Source organism: Pipistrellus hanaki, assembly GCF_964339955.1.
Source record: "Pipistrellus hanaki genome assembly, chromosome: 15".
NCBI lineage: Eukaryota > Metazoa > Chordata > Mammalia > Chiroptera > Vespertilionidae > Pipistrellus > Pipistrellus hanaki.
In genome coordinates, this window is record NC_140517.1 from 50,468,818 (window position 1) to 50,484,991 (window position 16,174).

Here is a 16,174-nt window from a genome sequence, read left to right on the forward strand (position 1 = left end):
CTCATATTAGGCCACAAGTGCTTTTTGTTTCATCTTTTGTGGTTGTTGTTGTTGTTGTTCTTTTTGGTGTTTGTTTTGTTTTGTTTTCTACTGAGTCCACTTCGAAAGAGCGGCTGCCCCTGAGGAATGACACTCTGGCTCCCTCTTGGTTCTCTAGATCCTGTATCCTCTGGTCCTGCAGGTTCTCGCTAGAGACACACGATGGCAGAGTCAGAGCCCCCTGACACTGACCTGCTGTGGTACCTGGAGAAGCTCAGCAGGAAGGAGTGCCACAGTCTGAGGAACCTGCTGGGCCAGGAGTGCGCGGGGATGGGCCTCGTGGCCATCCCCAGGCTGGAGCTCAGCGAAGAGAAGCCGCAGCTGGCCAACCAGCTAACGATGTCGTACGAGGTCCAGCACCTCTGGAATCTGCTGTACAGCATCTTCCACAAGATCCCGCGGAGAGACCTCTGTGAGATCATCGACGCCAGGCGGAACCGTGAGTCGTGGGTTGGGGGTGGGGCGGGTAGTGTTTAGGGAGAGTGGTTGGTTTTTGTTTTTTTCATGTTTTTATTAAGGTATTATTGTGTACATATCTTACCAATCCCCCCCCCCCCAACCAACTCCCATACATGCCCTCCCTCCCCAGAGTTTTGCGTTCATTGGTCATGCTTCTATGCATGCATACAAGTCCTTTGGTTGATCCCTTATCTCCCCCATACCTCCCACCCCTCCCTGCTGTAATTTGACAGTCTGTTTGTTGCTTTACTGCATCTGTATCTATATTTTTGTTCATCTGTGTATAATGTTCTTTATTATCCACAAATGAGTGAGGTCATGTGGTGTTTTTCTTTCACTGGCTTATTTCACTCAGCATAATGTTCTTTAATTCCATCCAGGTTGCTGCCAATGGTAAGAATTCCTTCTTTTTTATGGCAGCATAGTATTCCATTGTGTAGATGGACCATAGGTTTTTTGATCTACTCATCTGCTGATGGGCACTTAGGCTGTTTCCAAATCCTAGCTATGGTGAATTGTGCCGCTATGAACATAGGGGTGAATATATCCTTTCTGACTGGTGTTTCTAGTTTCTTGGGATATATTCCTAGGAGTGAGATCGCTGGGTCAAATGCGAGTTTTTTTGAGGAAACGCCATACTGTTCTCCACAGTGGCTGCACCAGTCTGCATTCCCACCAGCAGTGCACGAGGGTTCCTTTTTCTCCACATCCTCGCCAGCACTTGTCGTTTGTTGATTTGTTGGTGGCAGCCATTCTGACAGGTGTGAGAGGATACCGCCTAGACTGGTCATTTTGATCAAGTGACGTCTCCATCCCCTCCCCCCGAAAGAGCCGGTCTTCAGACCTGCACAGAATCAGAGGACTTGGGTGTGGCTCTTGTCTCACCTCGTGACTTTCTGATTCTACCCATGTTTTCTTCCCTCATGCCGACTGACTTCATGAAAGGAGCTGACGGAAGGGTTAGATCTACCCAAACAAAGTGCTGTTGGAGCCCGGCTGGTGTGGCTCTGTGGTTGAGCATCAGCCCATGCACCAAGAGGTTGATGGGTCAGTTCCTGGTCATGGAAAATTCCACTGTTGTGGCCTTCATCCCCAGCAGGGGAATACAGGAAGCAGCCAGTTGATGATGATGCTTCTCTCTTCATTGACGTTTTTATCTCTCTCCCCCCATTCCTTTCCCCTCTCTCTCTCTCTCTAAAGTAAAAAAAAATAAATAAAAAAATAAAAAAAACCAATACACAACTATTTTTAAAAAATATATTCTTTGACTTTTAAAAAAATATATGTTTTTAATGATTTCAGAGAGGAAGGGAGAAGGAGAGAGAGAGATGGAAACATCCATGATGAGAGAGAACCATAGATCGGCTGCCTCCTGCACGCCCCCTGCTGGGGATGAAGCTCACCATCCCCACATGTGACCTTGACAGGAAAAGGAACCCTGGACCCTTCAGTCCCCAAGCCGATGCTCTATCCACCGAACCACGCTGGTCAGGGCGAAACTTGTGTTCTGTGTGCTCTTTCTGCGTGTGTTTGTGTGTGTACCTTGAAGTCTCATCTCTGTCCCGCCTCTTCCTCTGCCCGGTACCCACCCACGTAGGGAACAAGGAAGCCCACAAGACGCTCCTAAAGGAAAAGCTCCGCGGGGATCAATTCCTGAGCAACCGCATCCACGACGCCTTCTGCCAAGACATGACCCGGGAGCTCGTCGGCAAGTTCGACTTCGTCTTCCGCCACGTGAGCCCGGAGGCGTCCAAGGCCCTGAACGTGTTCCTGATCGGACGGCAGGCGGCCGGGAAGACCATGGTCCTGCGGGGGGCGCTGCACGCGTGGGCCAGCGGCAACCTCTGGGCCGACGTCTTCTCCTACGTGTTCCACCTGCCCTCGCACACCGTCAACCAGCTGGCCTCGGGCAGCCTGGCCCAGCTGGTGTCCCGGGACTGGCCGGAGGGCCGGGCCCCCGTGGCCGACATCCTGGCCGAGCCCCAGAAGCTCCTGTTCATCCTCGAGGACCTGGACGACGTGGACCTCGAATTCCGCATCAGCAAGAAGGCTCTGTGCGCCCATGCCTGGCGGCGGCTACCCGCGGCCGTGCTGGTGGCCAGCCTGCTGACCAGGAAGCTGGCCCCGGGCTGCCGCTTCCTCATCGCATCCCGGCCCCGGGGCCAGGCGGTCACCTGGGACCTCATGAAGAAGACGGACCCGCTCATGACCCTGTCCTTCTCCCGGGAGAAGAGGCTCAAGTACTTCAGCCTGTTCTTCCGGAACGGCCCGCAGGCCGAGGCCGCCTTTCAGCTGGTACAGAGGAGCGAGCTCTTCCTGCACCTGTGCCAGGTGCCCGTGCTCTGCTGGGTCACCTGCATGGCCCTCCAGCGGCTCATGGACCGGGGGGCCGACCTCAAGCGTGCGTGCCAGACGCTCACCGACGTCTACACCCACTTCCTGGCGGAAATGCTCATCTCCCCGGTCGACGGGCGCCCCCGGGTGCCCCTGCAGAGCCTCTGCTTGCTGGCCCTGGAGGGGTTGCTCCATCACACACTGCACTTCACCGAGGAGGACCTGGGCAGCGTGGGGTTCAGCCAGGCGGACATCGCCATGCTGCTGGGCCTGGAGGTCCTCTGGCCCAGCAGCCACCCAAAGGGCCACTACCGGTTCGTGCACACGAACATCCAGGAATTCTGTGCCGCGGTGGCATTCCTGCTGCCGCTGCAGGAGCACGGGCTGCCCTCGGTGACGGCCAGGGGACGGTGCCGGGGCAAGCGGGAGCTGGGCGATGATTTTGGCGCCGTCCTGGCGTCCCTGTTCGGCCTCCTGAACGAGGAGAGGAGGCAGACTTTCGAGGAGGCCCTCGGCTGCAGCCTCCGGACGGACCACGTCGGGCAGCACCTGCTCGCAGAGATGAGGCGTTTCGGGGAGAACCCCAAGGCCCTCGGGCACCACACCCCCCTGTTCCACGGCCTCTTTGAGAACCAGGAGGAGGGGTACGTGCAGCGGGCCATGGATGCCTTCCTGGAGGCGGCCTTCTACGTGAGAGACCACCGGGACCTGATGGTCTCGTCCTACTGCCTGGGGCACTGCCGGCGTCTGCGGAAGCTCAAGCTGACGGTCCAGAACGTCTTCGAAAACAAGTCCAAGGAGCAACCCACGCCTAGGTGAGTCTTCCAAAGCATTCCTGTTATCGTTCATTGTTGTTTTTTTAAAGGAGAACTTTCATTAGTGTTAGTCTGCTTATATTTATTTATTTTTAAAAAATATATTTCTTTGATCTTTTACAGAGAGGAAGGGAGAGGGAGAGAGAGCCATAAACATCGATGAGAGAGAAACATCCATCAGCTGCCTCCAGCACAACCCCCCACCAGGGATGTGCCCGCAACCAAGGTACATGCCCTTGACCAGAATCGAACCAGGACCCTTGAGTCCACAGGCTGATGCTCTATCCATTGAGCCAAACCAGTTAGAGCAAGAAAATATATGTTTAAAACAGAATAAGGAGGCTGGTACGAAATGAAGTGAGTGTGTGTGTGTGTGTGTGTGTGTGTGTGCGCGCGTATGTGTGGTGGTAGTGGTGAGGGGGGAGAATAGTAGGAAATGAGGTTAGAGAGATAATGGGGGCTGATATTAAAGGGCCCTGTAGGTCACTGTAATAACTGGCTTTAGCCAGAAAAGGTAGGAAAACCAGAAGAATGAGACTGTTGCTGTGGTGAGAATAGACTTAGGGGTAAGGGCACTAAGGCTACTGCATTAGTTCAGGTGAGGGTTGGCGGTGGCTTAGATATAAAGGAGGATGAGTGCCCAGCCAGGGTTGATCATTGATCTATGAACCAGGAGGTCACAGTTTGATTCCCGGTCAGGGCACATGCTTGGGTTACAGGCTTGATCCCCAGTGTGGGGCATGCAGGAGGCAGCCGATCAGTTATTCTCTCTCATCCTTGATGTTTCTGTCTCTCTCCCCTCTCCCTGCCTCTCTGAAATCAATAAAAAAATATGTTTCAAAAAATAGAGGGTGGGCCCTGGCCAGTGTGGCTCAGTTGGTTGGATCATGGCCTGGGATGTGGCCTTGATCTCCAGTAGGGGGCATGCATATTGCAGCCAATTGATGTTTCTTCTTTCTCTCTGTCTGTCTCTCTCTCTCTCTCAAAACAATAAAAACATATTAAACAATCACTGGCGTTTCTTAATAGTGAACATCATGACTCTCAAAGCAGTGCACTCAAGACGTTGACCCTTGCCTGTCTACAGACTCCCCGATTTCTTTCTTGGGGCTGGATGTGTGGAAAACAGCCACAGCATTTGGACAGGTTCAAGCCTCAGACTAATGAGAGGGCTGAGGCTTGAACCTGGCCACATGCAAGTCCCAGCCTGGAGGGCAGAGCCCTCCCAGCACAATTAGAGCCAACAGCTCTAGTTGTAAGCGTGAACCTATGGTCCGATCATGTGGCCTGAGTGATGTGGGTTGATGGAGTTCAGGTACAAGTAATTGAGTAGGATTGAAGTCCAGAGAATGTTATAAACACCTTGACCAGGCCTTTCCTTTGCCCTGTGGAATCTGGCTGTAAAATCAAGACACAGCTTGTAGTCTGTGGCACTGTCGCTAGCTCTCCATTAGAGGGGAGGGTGTCCCACCTGGACCCAGCTTTTTTCTTCTCTTGTCTGTCTTTTCTCCATCCTTCACCGCCCCCTCTCAGGCTCAGCAAACCTGGCTGAGCTGGCTCGGTACATGGCACCAACATGGGGCTGAGTATGCCATGGCCATGCCAGATGCTGTTGTTACCCATGTGGCCATTTTTTGTTTCCTCCTGCCTGGCTCTACGTCTGGGCTGGTAAATGGATGTCTTAGTGAATGCCTTGTCCTCTGAATCTCCGGAGAATTGCATTCTTTTCTCCACGTAGAATAATGAAGAGCCTCGCCCACTGGAGAGACATCTGCACGTTATTCCACACCAGGGAGTCCCTCCAGGAACTGGAGCTCTGTAACACCGACCTGGACGACACCGCCGACAGGGTGCTGTGTAAGGCCCTGAGCCATCCCGACTGTCACCTTCAGACACTCGAGTAGGTGTTACCTCAGTCCTTTGGGGAACAGGAATAATGGGTGTGGATATTTAAATTTTCCTTTTAAAAAAATATTGTTGGAAGTATTGCATGTATCCCTTGTCCCTTCCGTCTACCCCTTCTAGCCTGTCCCCACCCCCTTCTCCAGGCCTTCACCATCGTATTGTCTGTGTCCATGGGATTTCTATAATAATAAAAAAATAATATGCTATGGTAGTCGCCCTTGAAAGGAGTAGAACCTGAGACCCTTCAGTATTGGGGCCATATAGGAATCTCTTTCACGCCCCACGTGGAAAGATTTCCAACTCAGGGTTCGGGTTCTGGAGAAGGGCCGCACACAAATGAAAAGAGAGACTTGAAGAAATTCAATTGGGCGATATGGGGGGCCAGGCGGTAGTCCAACTCTAGTGGGAGAACTACTCCCTGCTCTGGCCCTGCCATGGCTTTTAGTGAGGCTTTGGAGAAGACATCTTAGGCAGGGTACACAGGAATTTACATGTAGCCCTTAGGCAGGAAATAACAAACATGCGACAAACAAGGTGAAGGCTGCCTTAGCTAACTATTGTATGTCTCCACTAAAGGGTGAGTGATTAGAGCAGTTAAGGTTGTGGACCAGCCTTCCTGGCTTCCTGTCAACATCTCTCTTTTAGTGAAACTGATTTGTTTCCGGCAGGGCCAACACTCTAATATAACCGAGGCATGCCATCCTGGGCATCATTGGTTTTCAGAGAGGAAGGGAGAGTGAGAGAGGATGGTAGTTCTATTGCCTGTCAAGGGCACTTACCTAGGTGGCCGGTTCGATTCCGGTCAAGGGCATGTACCTTAGTTGTGGGCACATTTCCAGTGGGAGGTGTGCAGGAGGCAGCTGGTTGATGTTTCTAACTCTCTATCCCTCTCCCTTCCTATCTGTAAAAAATCAATAAAAATATATTTAAAAAAAATATATTTTATTGATTTTCTTACGGAGAGGAAGAGAGAGGGATGGAGAGTTACAATAGAAACATCGATGAGAAAGAATCATTGATCAGCTGCCTCCTGCACACCCCCTGCTGGGGATGTGCCAGCAACCAAGGTATATGCCCTTGAATGGAATCAAACTTGGGACCTTTCAGTCTGCAGGCCGACACTCTTTCCACTGAGCGAAATCGGCTTTGGTAAATATATATTTATTTAATGTGAACAATTAACGTGTGCATCCTCCTATGGGTGCATTAGCCATGAGCATGAATGGTCTTTACTGTCATGGTATACACACATGGTTTTATTTCACATGCAGATGGGTGTGTGTGTGGTTTGCGGGCGTCCCTTAGGGGTCCCGCTCAGAGGAAGCTCCTATGGTACAAGGCTAGAGGGTCATTTCCAAGTCAGCAGTCTGATTGGGGGGTTAGTCGAGGTCATTGGCCTTTCCAGGGAATCTGAGATGCCAAAAGGTCTGGGGAGAAGTGGTCCACACTCAGGAAAGTTCTAGAAGGGAGTAGGGCAGGCAGGGAAACCCGCGGAGAAGATGTGCACAGTGACCTCTGACCTTGACCGGAGCTCTCCTGCTGTTTCCTCTCTGGCAGGCTGACCTACTTCTCGGTCAACACCAGGTTCGAAGACATCTTCAAGGCGGTGGTTCAGAGCCGGAACCTGGCGAGCCTCTGCCTGAGCTGCATGCCCGTCTCTTGGAAGGTGTTCTCGCTGCTGCACCAGGTCTTCACCGACCCGGGGTGCAGCATCCAGCACCTGAGGTGGGTCTCCACCCAACTGATGGACACTGTGAGGGGGGATGCCCGGGGGGGGGGGGTAAGGTTGGGGGGGAGAGCTGAGTGTTCGGGGGGTGGGGCTCTTTGTTTGTTTGTTTTTAAATATATCTTACTGATTTTTTACAGAGAGGAAGGGAGAGGGATAGAGAGCTAGAAACATCAATGAGAGAGAAACATTGATCAGCTGCCTCCTGCACCCTTCCACTGGGGATGTGCTTGCAACCAAGGTACATTCCCTTGACCAGAATGGAACCTGGGACCCTTCATTCTGCAGACTGACGCTCTATCTACCGAGCCAAATGGGTTTTGGCCCCAGAAGGTTTTTGGCTCGTGGTTTATTTCTCTCCCGCCAATGTCAGAGGGTAGAGAGGGAAGACGGCATCGCGTGTCGATGAGGAGAATGTTAGACAAAGTCAGGAAGTGAGTCAAGAGCCAATTGCACAATAAGACAGCATAGCTTATGTCGGAGGGCTGGGAATCAGACGTCCCCGTAAATGTGATGGTATGTTGAATGTGTTTTTTTTAATTTTTATTTTATTAGTATTATTTTTTATATATACTTTAGTGATTTTTCACAGAGAGAAGGGAGATGGGTGGAAAGTTAGAAACACCGATTAGAGAGAAACATTGATCAGCTGCCTCCTGCACACCACCTACTGAGGATGTGCCCTTGACCGGAATTGAACCTGGGAGCCTTCAGTCCACAGGCCCTCGCTCTATCCACTGAGACAACCGGTTAGGGCTACAATGAATGTCTTGATACCCGAGTTAGAATTCTGAAACACAGGGAAGAGGCATTGGGGTGGGGGTCGGGGTCGGGGGAAGAACTGCCTACTCCATCTCCAAACTTGGCCCGAATTTGAACTTGGAGAGCTGCAGAGGGGCAAGTGAGACGCGGAGAAGGATGCTTGTGGGTCGTGTTTAGCAGGTGTCCCCTCCCTCGATTGGAGCTGGTCCCTCTGGAAAGAGATGAGAGATGGCTTGGAAACCCAGAGCGCCTCACACCACCCGTGTGCATTTCCCTCCTGCAGCTTAACGAACTGCAACTTGGAAACCACTGCCTACAGACACCTCGCCTCCCTCCTCCTCAGCAGCAAGACGCTGAAGAAGCTGACCTTGTCCAAAAACGCGCTGAGCATGGACGGGCTGAAAATCTTCTGTGACGCTCTGTACCATCCGAACTGTGTGCTCGAGTCACTGGTGTGAGTCGCCCTATGTGGTTCCACCATGGACGCATGTGGTCTGGAGGATGGATGTCTGAGTGTGTGGTCCAAGCACCCTGGTGGGTGTGGCAGAGGCCGGCCCGGTAGCTCCCGTTGGATAAAGCATGGTCCCTCCTAGGTCAAGGTTGCTGTTTATTGATTTTTTTTTTTTTTTAAAGAGAGGGAGAGAGAGAGATAGAGAGTTAGAAACATCGATGAGAGAGAATCATTGATCACCTGCCTGTTGCACACCCACTACTGGGGATGTGCCTACAACCAAAGTACATGCCCTTGACCAGAATCGAACCCAGGACCCTTCAGTCCTCAGGCTGATGCTTTATCCACTGAGCCAAACCAGTTTTGGCCTATCTCTGTAATTTAGACTTAATGGTCTTGCTCAGTGATTTAAGGAAAAAGGATAATACACGTTCTTCTTTCTAACTCCAAGTCTCAAAATACACATTCATTGTCTTCAGAGCCTCGTTGTTCTAGGATCTTTCTGGTCCCTGAGGAACCCTGTAAGTAATTAATTCCAGTATTACGTAATGTTACTCCTGTTCAAAAACGGGCCAGAAGTTATTGGCTTGATACTGACATTCCTAATAGGTGTAGTGTCACCTAAGAATGCCATCTTCATGATTTGTTTCCTGTTTGATTTTTTTTTTTTTTTGGACAGATTTGAGATTTGATTCACATCCCATAATATGCACTCTACAGTTGACATTCATCCCTGGCCAGTGTGTCTCAGTGGTTAGCGTGCTGGCCTGGGCATGGAAGAGTTTTGGATTCAAATCCCAGTCAAGGGCACCTACATGAGTCATAGGTTTTATCCCAGGTCCCAGTAGGAACGCGTGCAGAAGGCAACCGATTTGTGCCTCTCTCTGCCTCCCTCTCCCTTCCAGTGTCTCTTTAAGAAAGTTGAAGGACTTGTTTGTACGCATGTACGCATAACCAATGGACATGGACACTGGGTGGGAGGGAGGGAGGGCATGTGCCAGGGGTAGGAGAGGCTGGGGGGAGAACAAAAGGGGGGAAAGGAAACATATGTATTACTATTTGTAATACTTTATTTTTAAAAATATATCTTATTGAATTTTTACAGAGAGGAAGGGAGAGGGATAGAGAGTTAAAAAACATCAATCAGCTGCCTTCTGCAAAACCCCTAATGGGGATGTGCCCGCAACCAAGGTGCATTCCCTTGACTGGAATTGAACCTGGGGCCCTTCAGTCCTCAGGCTGATGCTCTATCCACTGAGCCAAAGCAGTAAGGGCTGTAAAATTTAAATACTAAAAATAAATAAATAAATAAATAAAAAATCAATGAGAAAAATATCCACAGGTGGGGATTAACAAACAATGATAATGTATACTTCCAATGGTATTTCCATGTGCTCAAAGTCCAATACAATCACCATGTCTAATTTTAGAATATCTCAGGTGGTTGAACTGTGTTATTGACTCAGAAACTTCTTCTCTTCCTCTTTCTCCTCCTCTTCCTCCTGCTCCTCCTTCTCATGCTTCTCCTCCTTGTCTTCCTCCTCCTCTTCTTCTTCTCTTCCTCTTCATTCTTCTCTTCCTCCTCCTCTTCCTCCTTCTCCTCCTCCTCTTCCTCCTTCTCTTCCTCCTTTTCTTCTTTCTACTTTTATAAATATATATATATATATATATATATATATATATATATATATATTATTGAGTTTTTACAGAGAGGGATAGAAAGCTAGAAACTGATGAGAGAGAAACATGGATCAGCTGCCTCTTGCACACCCACCAATGGGGATGTGCCCACAACCAAGGTACATGCCCTTGACCAGAATCGAACACGGGACCCTTCAGTCCAGAGGACAACGCTCTCTCCACTGGGCCACACCGGTTTCGGCATCCTCCTCCTCTTTTTGATTGCCCGCAGGTTGCTCTTCTGTTGTCTCTCATTACGTTCCATCAGCTTAATCGCGAAAAGTCTGGTCCTCACCGTAACCTTGAAGCACCTGGATGTGAGCGTGAATAACATACGAGATAGCGGAGTGCTGGCGCTGATGATGGCCCTGGTGTTCCCCACCTGCTCCGTGCGGGAGCTGGAGTAAGTCCTCCCACCGCCGCTGCGTCTTCCTGGGACAGCCGCGTGGCTCCCGGGAAAGGGTTTGAGGACGGGAGTTGTCTTGTTTTACTGTTGTGGCTCCTACCTGAGGATTCGTTGTTCTTATTGTTGTTATTGTTAATATTTACAAAGTAGAAGGGAGGGAAGGAGGACAGGGGAGATAGAGACAGAGGCACAGAGGGAGATTGATGAGAGAGAGACACATCGATGGGTTGCCTCCAGCCCATGCCAGGCATGGAGCCTGCAGCTCAGGTACACGCCCGTGACTGGGAATGGAACCGTCCACCTTGGCTGCATGGGGTGAGGCTCTGGCCACTGGGCCAACAACAGCCAGGCGATGATGTTGGCTGTGGACGTGAGTAGGGAAGGGAGAGGAATGAGCATCCAAAGAGGTTGCCGAAAACAACTCCTTGGAGCTCAAGTCTAGCACTACAAAAACACAGACTGGAAATGGCATCTGATCGCTTCATCAATCACATAATTGTATAGCCACTGTGCTGTACGCCAGAAATGGATACAAAATATTGAATAGCCACTGGAATTTATTTTTTTTTTAATATATTTTATTGATTTTATACAGAGAGGAAGGGAGAGGGATAGAGTTAGAAACATCGATGAGAGAGAGTAATCGATCAGCTGCCTCCTGCACACCCCCCACTGGGGATGTGCCCACAACCAAGGTACATGCCCTCGACCGGAATCGAACCCGGGACACTTCAGTCCCCAAGCCGACGCTCTATCCATTGAGCCAAACCGCTTTCGGCAGCCAATGGAATTTAAAAAAAAAAAAAAATTTTTTTTTGTTATCTGAGTCATCAGACAAAAATACTTCACAGCCCAGCTGGCATGGCTCAATGGTTGAGGATCAATATATGAACCAGGAGATCACGGTTCGATTCCCAGTCATGGCCTATGAATGGGTAACGGGCTTGATCCCCCAGGAGGGGGTGTGAAGGAGGAAGCCAATCCATGATTCTCATCATCGATGTTTCTATCTTCCTCTCTCCCTCGCCTTTCCTCTCTGAAATCAATGAGAATATATACAAAATGCTTACAGTGATCTGTCTGTTTCCCTGATTATGAAATCACTAGAGGCCCGGTTCACGAAATTTGTGCACGGGGTAGAGGGATGTCTCCAAACTGGGACCCCTCAAAGGATGTCCAACTACCCACCAGGATCGGGCCTAAATGGGCAGTCGGACATCCCTCTCACAATTCAGGACTGCTGGTTCCCAATTGCTTGCCTGCCTGCCTTCCTAATTGCCCCTAACAGCTTCTGCCTGCCAGCTTGATCACCTCCTAACTACTCCCATGCCAGCCTGATTGATGGTACCTCCTCCCCTGCCAGGCTGTTTGCCCCCAACTGCCATCCTCTGCCAGCCTGGTCACTCCTAACTGCCCTCCCCTGAAGACTTTATCACCCCCAACTGCCCTCCCTTGCAGGCCTCCTCCCTCTCAACTGTCCTCCATTGCAGGCCTGGTCCCTCCCAACTGCCCTCTCCTGCTGGCCATCTAGTGGTGGCCATCTTGTGTCCACATAGGAGCAGGATCATGGACCACATGAGGGCAGCCATATTGTGTTGGAGTGATGATCAATCTGCATATTACTCTTTTATTAGATAGAATAATAGGAGCTGAGATCGTATCCAGTTAGAACTTCGAATATTACCTGACTGTTCTTTCTCTACCTTTTATTTTAGCTGTTCACACTATTCCTGATGTTCCCACTTGCCCCATGTAGCCCCCATCTACCCAGTCCCTGCCACTCCTTCCCTCTGGCCATCACCACAGGCTTGCCTGTGTCTATGGCTGATGCATATATGTGCTTTGGCCAACCATTCACCTTCTTTTATGGATCCCTCTTCCCCCTCCACTTGGACATTTGTCGGTATGCTCCACGCTTCTATGGCTCTGCTTCTGTTTTGTTCGTCAGTTTTGTTCATTGGTGTCCACATGTGAGGTCACCTGGTATTTGTCTTTCTCTGACTGACTTATTTCATGTGGCATCCTAGTCTCCAGGTCCATCCATGCTGCTGCAAAAGGTAAGATTCCCTTCCTTTTTACCGCCACGTTGTATTCCATCGCGTAAATGTGCCACAACTTTTTTATTGGTTAATTGATTAAGGCACTTACATGTGTACCCTTATCCCGCCCATTGCTCTCTCATCTCACCCCCACTGAGGCCCTCACCCCCCTCTAGTGTCTGTGTCCATAGGTTAGGCTTCTATGCATGCCTGCAACTCCTTTGGTTGATCTCTCCCCTTTATTCCCACCCTCCCCGGACTTCCCCCTGAGGTTGGAATCTTTCACGTCCTGCGTGGAAAGGGTTCCAATTCAGGGTTCGGGTTCTGGAGAAGGGCCACACACAAATGAAAAGAGACTTGAAGAAATTCAATTGGGCGATATGGGGGGGCCAGGCGGTAGTCCAACTCTAGTGGGAGAACTACTCCCTGCTCTGGCCCTGCCATCCCTTTTAGTGAGGCTTTGGGGAAAACATCTTAGGCAGGAGACACAGGAATTTACATGTAGCCCTTAGGCAGGAAATAACAGACACTTACACGGGACAAACAAGGTGGAGGCTGCTTCAGCTAACCATGTCTCAACTAAAGGGTGAGTGGGTTAGAGCAATTCATTTTGTGGACCAGCCTTCCTGGCTTCCTGTCCACTTCTCTCTTTTAGTGAAACTGGTTGGTTTCAGGCATTTGAGCATCTGATCGATGCTTCTCTGTCTCTTGATCTGTTTTGTTCATTGGTTTAGATTGTTCATTATATTCCCCAAATGTGTGAGATCACGTGATACTTATCTTTCTACAACTGGCTTATTTCGCTTAGCGTGATGGTCTCCAGCTCCATCCACGCTGTTGCAAATGGTAGGAGTTATCCTGCCGCCACTTTTGTATGCACTCCCCTACCGAGGGGAAGGAGTTCTGGTTTCCAGGTCTCGGCTCTGCTACGCGATGCTGCTGTGGACATAGGGATGCATCTAGTCATCCTATCGGGAGCTTCGGGATGCTCAGGAGGGGCAACTGGAGGTTCAAGGACACTCACCACCACGTCATGCTCTGAGACCCTTTTGGGAAGGGTGACCGTGACTCCAGCTCCTTCCCTCTCTGCAGGATATCCGGCTGCTTTTTCACGAACAAGGGCTGTGAGTACATGGTCTATGTCCTGAAAGATAACCCCAACCTGAAGAGCCTGGAGCTCGGGAGCAACAACATCGGGGATGCGGGGATGGAGCTCCTGTGTGGGGCTATGAGACATCCAAACTGCAATCTGGAGAACATCGGGTAGGTCCTAGGTCACTGGGCGGGGAGGGGCAATCCTGTGTAAGCCTGGGAAGAGCTGAGGGGGATACGTTCAATGGCTGTGGGGACGTGAGAACCGGGAGGGGTGGATCTGCTGTCGGAATGACGCTCTACGGAATGACACTCTCTAGTGCACAACTTGGGAGGGAGGTGTATGGGGCACCCATCCATACCCACGTACTCGGCACACCAGGCCCCCAAGGACTGGCGCCCACTCCCGGGTGCCTCTCTCCTCACAGGCTGGAGGAGTGCATGCTAACCAGTGGCTGCTGTGCGTCCCTCGCCTCCGTCCTTGTCAGTAGCAGAACTCTGAAGAAAATCAATCTGCTTGGGAACAAGTTGGGCGATGACGGGATCCTGCAACTTCTCCAGAGCCTGGCTCACTCGGATTGTGTCCTTCAGACCATCGGGTGAGTTGGGCTCTGTCCTCCGAGGCGACTGGGATAGTTCTGTGATGAGATGGGCCAGGCGGTACCAGGTGAGGGCAGATGCTGTGGCCGGTGGCAGACACGTGGACATGACAAGAATGGTCTTCTCTATTGGGATTTGGAAAATATATGTAGTCCTAGCTGCTGTGGCTCAAGGAGTAGAGCATTGGCCTGCAAAGTAAAGGTCCCAGGTTCGATTCTGTTCAAGGGTATGTGCCTGGGTTGCAAGCTCAATCTCCAGGAGTGGGTGTGCAGGAGCAGCTGATCAATGATTCCCTCTCATCAATGTTTCTAGCTCTCTATTCCTCTCACTTCCTCTCTGGAAACAATTAATAAAATATTATTTTAAAGAAAAAGAATGCCTGAAGAATGGCATGTGGGGAGAAGGGTCCCTGAGGCCACAGAGCCAGACTAGAGCGGGGAGGGTTAACAGAGTTCTCCTTGGGTATTTTTTCAGGCTGGACGTGAAGGATCTGAACTCAGAAACAATGGAGTTGTTCACGATTGTGACCCACAGAAACTCCCACCTACACATCACAGACCAGTCCTGGGCAAGGAAGGAGGGCAGGGAAATCAGCTGTAGCCTGGGGGACGTCAGTCTTTCCAGGTCTGTCCTGCGGCTGCCAGACCTGCCTTGGAATTCCCTCTCCTCAGACTCCAGAGGAAGTCAGCCACCGCCCTGAGGACCTGCCTCCATCCAGCCCTCCCTACCCTGTGTTGGGCAGGAATTCCCATCAGGGCTGGGAGGCAGGAGAACGGGTTAAGGTTTCTTGTCCATATTTGTTTGGGGACGTGATGGAGTCAACCGCTTTCTCTATGGAACTCCTACACTGTCCACAGAGTAAGAAAAGCATTCTGCGGAGTAATAAAAGGTCACAGTGCATCGGAGAAAGTCCCCTTCTATCCAGGGGCCGTGTGGAGTCACTAATTGGATGGGGGACCCGTGGTCCCTTCACTCCTGTCCTGGTAGAGCTGCCAACGGGTTCCCCTCGGCGTCTCTCAGGCTCCATTCCCACCTTTGTGTCTCTACATCCACTGCTTCCTCCCAATTTCCTCACGCCTCCAATGGAGTTGATTCCCTTATCTTCCCTGTCTCTGTTCACTCCTGTACAGGTGTCCCATGGGGCACAGTGACTTCTCTGAATTTCCCGATTGGTGAGATCCATGTGACCTCATTAAACCCTCTCCTTTTATTACTTCTTTCAAAAGGGGGAGTGGGACAGCTGGCATCTTGACTAATGTTCCCCCTGTGACCGCACATGTGTGGCACCCCATTGGACAAGATTGGGGGGCACGGCAGGAGTTTTCAGCCCGTGAGAGAGAGCCATCGGTGAAGTTGGGTGGTTTGAGGAACGTCAGGGAAGAACATCTTTCGGGAATACAAGCACATTCTCGCCACAATGGCTAAGGCTTCTCTTTCCTCCACACGTTTGACAACATGTGTCTCTGCATTTGGTCCATCTGTCCTTCTGAGCCTTTCACTCTCTCCCTCGTCTCATCTGTGACCTCCTGTCCTCCCCAGGGGTGTGCTAAGACTCTGACTCCCTGACACCCCATCCTGCTCTGTCTCTAGGTGCAGGGAGTACGGACAAAGCAGTTCCCACGAGGTGTGAGACAACACTTTCCCACCAGGAGGATATGAGGGAGGAGTCCGCATGCCTGTGAACAGTTGACTTTGTGTGACTCTGTCATTTCCACCAAACAGGGAGGTGGGCAGCAATAGCACATTGTGGCTGAATTCCAATCTCTCCTCTGACTAAGATTCTTGGGCAGTTTTCATACATGTGTGGACCATATAACCATCCTCAATGAAAGGATGGACTGGACTCTTGTTCATGGGTGGGTGGGA

The 16,174-nt window shown here is 50.8% G+C and overlaps 1 protein-coding gene across 1 annotated transcript; it reads left to right on the forward strand.

The window, feature by feature from the left end:
* Positions 1–201: 201 nt before the first annotated feature.
* Positions 202–15,938, forward strand: NLRP11 (NLR family pyrin domain containing 11; the record flags this gene model as incomplete). The annotated part of the gene is made up of 10 exons (XM_084906846.1): positions 202–478; positions 2,096–3,647; positions 5,386–5,547; positions 7,110–7,277; positions 8,324–8,494; positions 10,404–10,574; positions 13,658–13,879; positions 14,137–14,307; positions 15,439–15,480; positions 15,899–15,938. The coding sequence occupies 10 exons, from the start codon at positions 202–204 to the stop codon at positions 15,936–15,938; spliced, it is 2,976 nt and encodes a 991-aa protein (XP_084762972.1).
* Between the last annotated feature and the right edge of the window lie 236 nt (positions 15,939–16,174).